The following is a 7,500-nucleotide window of genomic DNA, read 5'->3' on the forward strand; positions in this document are numbered from 1 at the left end:
GGTAAACATAATTGCTCGATTTTTCCGACTCTGTCCAGTGGACTGAGCTGTTATTTTGGTGGAATGCCAAGGATCCCCTTCACTATGAATTGTGCCCAATGTTTGCGCTTGGACTATAACTTGGGCAATTATTTTAAGCTTGTGAATCAAAGTTTAACTGGAACGCCCAACTCTATTTACCGGAGCTACTCCAGACTCCTGAGAAATTTAAAAAGATTTGTTCGCCGCGGACGAATCGTTGTTGAGTCTTGGGTATTAGTCGGCTGCAATAACAACAGTTGTACATGTTTGTGACGGTCGTTCACATTAACTTCACCGCGCGCCTCGGCGGAAACAAAGGTTGAGGAAACACTGCACCGCATTATCACCCACTCGGGACCGCTCACATTGACTGTAATTTTGCTGAAATTACACAGTATATGCTCGATGTTCAAGTAAGAAAAGTATTTCTCCGTGATGGCCTCCGAAAAAGGTCATTTGCATTTCTGGGGATTAGCCGCTCCGTCTCCCCCCGCCCCCTCGTCCGCTGAGATATAAATGGAAACCCACTTCCATGAATTTTCCTTAATTTGCATTCATTGTCCCTTTGACAGTAGATATGTTTTCTGGCAGTCAATTGTGCCTTTCTTTTTTTAATAATGCAGATCACATTTTAATGAGATGCAGTTCAAATGATCGGTTAATCTAATTAAACCCACTTATTTTCAATATAAATTGCAATGACCTCACTTGTCTGGTAAAGTTTAATGTGCGTTGGTGATGGAACTTATTCCATTGCTCTCTGTTGGTTGTAATCTCGCCTCTTCATGTACTCGATCGTCATCCACTAGTTCATGGGTTTCACAAGGAAGCACACATCTATGCATTTGTCCAGTCTCACCGTCTATGTGTTTATCCACTCATCCATTCATTCTTCAACATTACATTACATTACATTACATTTAGTCATTTAGCAGACGCTTTTATCCAAAGCGACTTACAACCACCCATTCACCCATCCATCCTACCATTCCCATGTCCCTCCATCTGTCCAACTTACCAACCAACCGTACATCGACGCATCCCTCCATCCATCAAATATCCGTCCAACCATCCACCCAATCAACATCCAAACACTCAATCCACCATCCAACCAATCAACCAATCAACCAATCAACCATCACCCATCCATCTATCCAAACAACGAAACAACAAATCAACCTTCGACTCTTCCATCTATCCCTCGTTCCATCCACCCACTAACCCACTCACCGATCCATCTATCCAAATAACAAACTAACCATTGACCCATGCATTCAACCAACAATCCAGCATCCATCATCCATCCATCCAACCAACCCACCATTGTTCCATCCCACGACCAACTATCCATCCCTCTAACCCTCCATCCACCCATTCAACCATCAATCGATTCACCCATCCAACCAACCCACCAACCAACCAACCAACCAACCAACCAACCAGTAAACCAACCCACCAACCCACCCACCAACCCACCAACCCACCAACCCACCCACCAACCCACCAACCCACCCACCCACCTACCCACCAACCAACCAACTAACCAACCCACCAGCCAACCAACCAACCAACCAAATAACCAATAAACAAACCAACCAACCAACCCACCAACCAGCAAACCAACCAACCAACCAACCAACCAACCAACCAACCAACCAACCCACCAACAAACCAACCCACCAACCAACCCACCAACCAACTCACCAACCAACCAACCAACCAACCAACAAACCAACCAACCAACCAACCAACCAACCAACCAACCAACCAACCAACCCACCAACCCACCAACCCACCAACCAGCAAACCAACCAACCCACCAAGCAACCAACCCACCAACCCACCAACCCACTAACCAACCAACCCAGCAACCAACCAACCAGAAAACCAACCAACCCACCAAGCAACCAACCCACCAACCCACCAACCAACCAACCAGCAAACCAACCAACCCACCAACCCACCAACCAACCAACCAGCAAACCAACCAACCCACCAACCCACCAACCAACCAACCAACCCACCCACCAACCAACCAACCAACCAGCAAACCAACCAACCCACCAACCCACCAAACCAGCAACCCACCAACTAACCAACCAGCAAACCAACCAACCCACCAACCCACCAACCAACCAACCCACCAACCAAACAACCAGCCAACCAACCAACCTAGCATCCATCCATCCATCCATCCATCCATGCATCCATCCATCCCCTTTCCCAACAACGGACCAGGTTCATGTGAGGTCTCACCTCATAGACGTTGAACTGGTTCTGTCCCCTCGACAGCTCTCTGTAGCTGGTGGTGAACTCTCCGATAAAGTCGTGGCTGAGGAGACACGATGCCACGCTTAGCTCACACAGATTCAATTCTGATACGACGGTGTTCGTAGAGTGGAATGCAATCTTATCTTATCCCCGTCCCCCCGCAATTTTCCCCCTGACTCAGTCCCTCAATCTGGACGCCCCCGTCTCTCTTGTTTTGGTTTATTTATTTATTTTTTTTCCCTTTTCTTGCAATATTTGTTATTTTGCTGGCATGGCTATTGTACCGAAACACAATAACATTTCCTACCCACAGGATATAGAGAGAGCACACAATCCAGTTCAGGCGATAGTGGCGCCGCCCCTTGCGGTCGCCTGCGCCGGCGCTTCGGTTGATTTTTGCACATTTTAGTATTTTTTTCCGTTTTTTGTGTCCGCCAAAAAAGCAGTTACCTCTTACCGCGATGCACTCATGGACATAAAAACTTCACTAAGCTAACAACTTTGGGACTTTTTATCCGTGGAAGCAGAGTGGCCCGGCAGAAATTCTACGTGGGAAGACGCTCAACAACAACATTAAAAATGGAGCCGCTGTTTCACAAGCGGGCCAACGGAGGAAGCACCGTGGTAAACGAGGCGGCATTCAGGTCAGAATGAGGACGCAACCTTACCGTCCACCTCTGCCAAGCATCCTTCTTGCCAACGTTCAGTCCCTGGAGAACAAGATGGATGAACTTCGAGCGAGGATTAAATTCCAACAACACGAGGAACTGTTGCGTCCTCTGCCTGACGGAAACATGGTTGAACCCACTGGTGCCGGATGAAACCATCCGTCCAGCTGAGTCCTTCTCTGTGTTCCACGGCGACAGATCGGGGGAGTCGGGGTAATCTAAAGGTGGAGGCGTCTGCCTTATGGTAAACAACCGCTGGTGTAACCCCAACAACACCACGTCTCTCTCCCGCTCCTGCTTGCAAAACCTGGAACAGCTGACCATCTTATGCCGTCCATTTCATCTCCGCCGGGAATTCAGCACGGTCATCATTACAGCCGTTTATATTCCACCACAAGCGGATACCAACACAGCACTGTCGGACCTGTATGATGTGATGCGGATTTCAAAACAAACATCCAAACGCGGCTGTGGTGGTTACTGGGGACTTTAACAGGGCGAACCTTAAAAAATTCTGCCTAATTTCCACAAACACATTACGTGTGCAACCAGGGGAGATAGAACTTTGGACCATTGTTACACACCGTACAAGAACGGATACAAGACCGTCTCGCTCCCTGCTTTCGGGAAATCTGACCAAGCCACGATCTCGCTGGTTCCTGCTTACAGGCCTTTGATTGCGCGAGAACTGGTGGTGACGAGGTAAGTGAAGCGGTGGACGGACCAATCAGAGGCTGCACTTCACTCGCTGACGTAGACTGGGACATGTTCCAAGCAAGTTCAAGTGACGTCAGCGAGTTTATGGACGTAGCGGTGAGCTTTGTGGCTACGGTAGCAGATAGCATCGTTCCCACGGTGAAAGTTCGGATATTTCCAAACCAGAAACCGTGGGTTGATAAATCCATCCGCTGCGCTCTGAATGCTCGCACGGCCGCTTACAACGACGGTCTCGTATCCGGAAATATGGACAATTACAAAGCGGCGTCGTACAATCTGCGGAGGGCGGTGAAGGACGCTAAACGGATGTACAGGGAGACTGTGGAGCTACAGATGGAGCAGGGGGACACAAGACGCCTGTGGCAGGGGCTGCAGACGATAACAAATTACAAAAGCAGCTCCTCCCCAGCCACGAGTGTGGACGCCTCCCTAGCCAACGAACTGAACTCCTTTTATGCGTGGTTTGAGTCGCAACAGCACCACTAGCTCGCCGGCTTATTTGAGTTACACCGCTGGGGATGAGTGCGCACTCTCACTGTCCGTGCTGGAGGTCCGGAAGGCTCTGAGGTGGGTGAACACCAGGAAAGCTGTGGGCCCAGACGGCATATCTGGACGAGTACTGAAAACCTGTGCTAACCAGCTAGCTCGGGTGTTCACTACAATATTCAACATCTCCGCTGAATCAACGCTGAATCAGTGGTCCGGTCCTGCTTCAAGAGGTCCACCGTTGTTCCTGTCCCGAAGATCGCCTCTCCTGCCTGCCTGAATGACTACCATCCGGTGGCCCTCACCTCGGTGGTCATGAAGTGTTTCGAGAGGCTGATTAAGGATTAAATCTGCGCCTCCCTCCCCCGCACCTTGGACCCGTTGCAGTTCGCGTACCGGCAGAACAGATCCACGGATGACACGGTCTCCCAGGTACTGCACACCACGCTCACACACCTGGATGGCCGGAAGGGGGCCTATGTGAGAATGCTGTTCATCGATTACAGTTCAGCTTTCAACACCATAGTCCCCACCAGACTGGCTGTCAAGCTGAAGGAGCTCGGACTGAATACTCCGCTGTGCGCCTGGATCCTGGACTTCCTCACAGCCCGGCCCCAGGTGGTTAGGGTGGGGAAGCACATGTCCAACTCCCTCACCCCGAATACAGAACGCCCCTAGGGTTGCATCCTCAGCCCCCTACTGTACTCCCTGTACACACATGACTGCGTGGCCAGGTCCAGCATGGTCCAGGTCCAACACCATCATCAAGTTTGCTGACGACAGCGTCGCGGTGGGCCTGATCACCGACTGCGATGAGAAGGCCTACCGCGAGGAGGTGGCTGACCTGTCACTCTGGTGCCAGGACAACAGCTTCCACCCAAACGTCAGCAAAACTATGGAGCTGATTGTGGACTTTAGGCGAGGATTACAATCGAGGACACACGAACCCTTGGTGATCAATGGGAATTCTGTTGACAGGGTGAGCAGCTTCAAGTACCTGGGAGTCCACATCACAGAGGACTTAACATGGACTATATAAACAGACACTCTGGTTAGAAAGGCGAGGCAGCGTCATTACCACCTCAGGCAGCTGAGGAAATTCCGGGTCTCGTGAGGATCCTCAAGTCCTTCTACTCTGGAGCAGTGGAGAGCGTCCTGACAGGCAGCACCACTGCCTGGTTTGGGAGCTGTACTGCTCAGGACAAGCGGGCCCTGCAGAGGGTGGTGCGTTCAGCCCAACGTACCACTGGAACTACCCTCCCCTCCCTGCAGGCCTTATACACTAGGGGGTGTAGCAGCAGAGCCTGCAGGATCATGAAGGATCCTCACCACCCCAACAACGGACTGTTCCAGCTGCTGCGGTCGGGCAAACGCCTCCGCAGTCACACAGCGAGAACAGAGAGACTGAGACCGAGCTTCTTCCCTCAAGCCATAAGGACTGTCAATGCTGAACTCACCAGGGGTCCTCACTGAGCCACACACATATGCTCCACTACCTTACTGTACTGTATGTAGCATACTGTACCGCATACTGTGTCACTGTTCTGGGTTGTTCGGTGATACCGTATTGCTGCGCCGTACTGTTGTATACTGTGCTGTATTATCCCACAAACACTACCTCACTTTATTCACATGCCACTTTAATGCACATATCTGTATTTACATAATTAGCCTATCCCATATACATAAGTCTATCCCATATACGTAAGCCTATTCCCTTTATCTATTCCATTTAATTTAATTAAATTTTGTTGGTCTAGTAGAAAGAAATTTTCCTCGGACATAGTGTGTGTAATCACCGGGTGCGTTGCATTACATTTCACTGCATATATGTATGAAAGTACGTATATGTAGGTGACTAATAAACCTCTTGAATCTTGAATCTTGAATTATGCATGTGGCATTGATGTCGAGCAGAACTCAAGAGGCTCCTTTCTTACCTGCCGTCTCGATCCCAGTCGTAGACGTCCACTTTTACTGTCCTGTAAATGGAAATGGAGGCAGATGGAGACGCAAATTAACCTATGATTCGAGTCCTATTTCTGGAAAATCATTCTATCGACAGGGGTCATTCCCCTTCAAGCACTGAGAACCTAATGTTCCATTCCTTGTAAAATGTATTTTTAAATGGGGAACATTGCAAATGTGGGTTGGCTAGTTATTCAGTGAAACTAAATATATATTGTAAAGTGTAGAGTCTGCCAACAAAAAAAATAACCACAATACCCATAAATAACATATTTATCGCTTTTACCGACTTTAAATATCTTAAAAATGACTACTCGTAAACTACTGTAATTACTTCATCCAATCACACAAATCAAAACATAAAAAAAAAAAATGTCAAAGACAAATCAATAATAATAATAATAATAATAATAATAATAATAATGATAATAATAGTGATAATGATAATAATGATAATAATAAAAGGAATAACAACAATAATAATAACAACACTCCCGAGAAGAAACCAAGTCACGAACAAATATAAAAACATATATCTGAAGAACTACACTGGCAGTGAGCCAGAAGAAGATGTTGTTATTGTCGTTGTTTTTGTTTTTACCCCCTGAGTGACCGAGAAGCCAAGTCGTTGTAAACACAATTACTTTCATTTGCCCCCGTGAACCGGACTTGGCATCTGTATCTGCATCGAGCTGCTCGGCTTTGGAAACCAGGCTGCTACAGACGATCCCAAAATGTGTCAATGGAGGGATGGTGCACAAGGACTGAGTCGGTCCTAATAACGCCAGCGCTGGTCCCTGGGACGGCGCGACCGACTGCTGGCATTATTCTGACCGCCCCAGCAACAGGTGATGTCATCCAGGAACGGATTACGCCTCTATGCTGGTGATATTGACTCCCCTTGAGGTGGTCTCCGAAATTGATTTAATCAGATTTGATCGTAAGGTCTTGCCTGCAGGGGAGGGGGGGGTGTCAGCATATTCAATACAATCTTTGTGTGTGTTATTGTCGTTTTCCTATTATATAGTATACATTTGTGTATCTCATGCATAATTGTGCTTTACCTGAGCCTATATTTATATTTTAAGTTTGTGTTTGTTGGTGTCTGAGGAAATGTTTAAGTAATTCATAAGCAAACCTGTTGATATCAAAGGCTGTTTGCTGTCTGTTTCCTTTCATCTTTGCTGATGGAAAAACGCAATTTTTCCCACGGGGATGAATGCGCCACGAGCGAATCAAATTAAATGAAATGAAATTGAATCATATCAGATCAAGCCTAATCCCATTTAGGAAAATGCATTTTCCTGCGCGGTGCTATAACCCGCTTCGAGCCACGTGAACTCCATACACAGTGCATGATAATATATAT

At 47.8% G+C, this 7,500-nt stretch overlaps 1 protein-coding gene across 3 annotated transcripts in view; it reads right to left on the reverse strand.

Annotated features, from left to right (window-relative positions):
* LOC307241015 (copine-9-like) overlaps positions 1-7,500 on the reverse strand; it is a 62,014-nt gene that overhangs the window by 13,141 nt on the left and 41,373 nt on the right. For all 3 annotated transcript variants that reach the window (XM_080014972.1, XM_080014970.1, XM_080014968.1), the window contains 2 exons: positions 6,104-6,145; positions 2,278-2,353 (listed from right to left, as the gene is read on the reverse strand). In XM_080014972.1, coding sequence (XP_079871098.1) covers positions 2,278-2,353; positions 6,104-6,145 — 118 coding nt within the window. The remainder of the gene's footprint in view (positions 1-2,277; positions 2,354-6,103; positions 6,146-7,500) is intronic.

This window comes from Zeus faber (genome assembly GCF_960531495.2).
Source record: "Zeus faber genome assembly, chromosome: 15".
NCBI classification, from domain to species: Eukaryota; Metazoa; Chordata; class Actinopteri; order Zeiformes; family Zeidae; genus Zeus; species Zeus faber.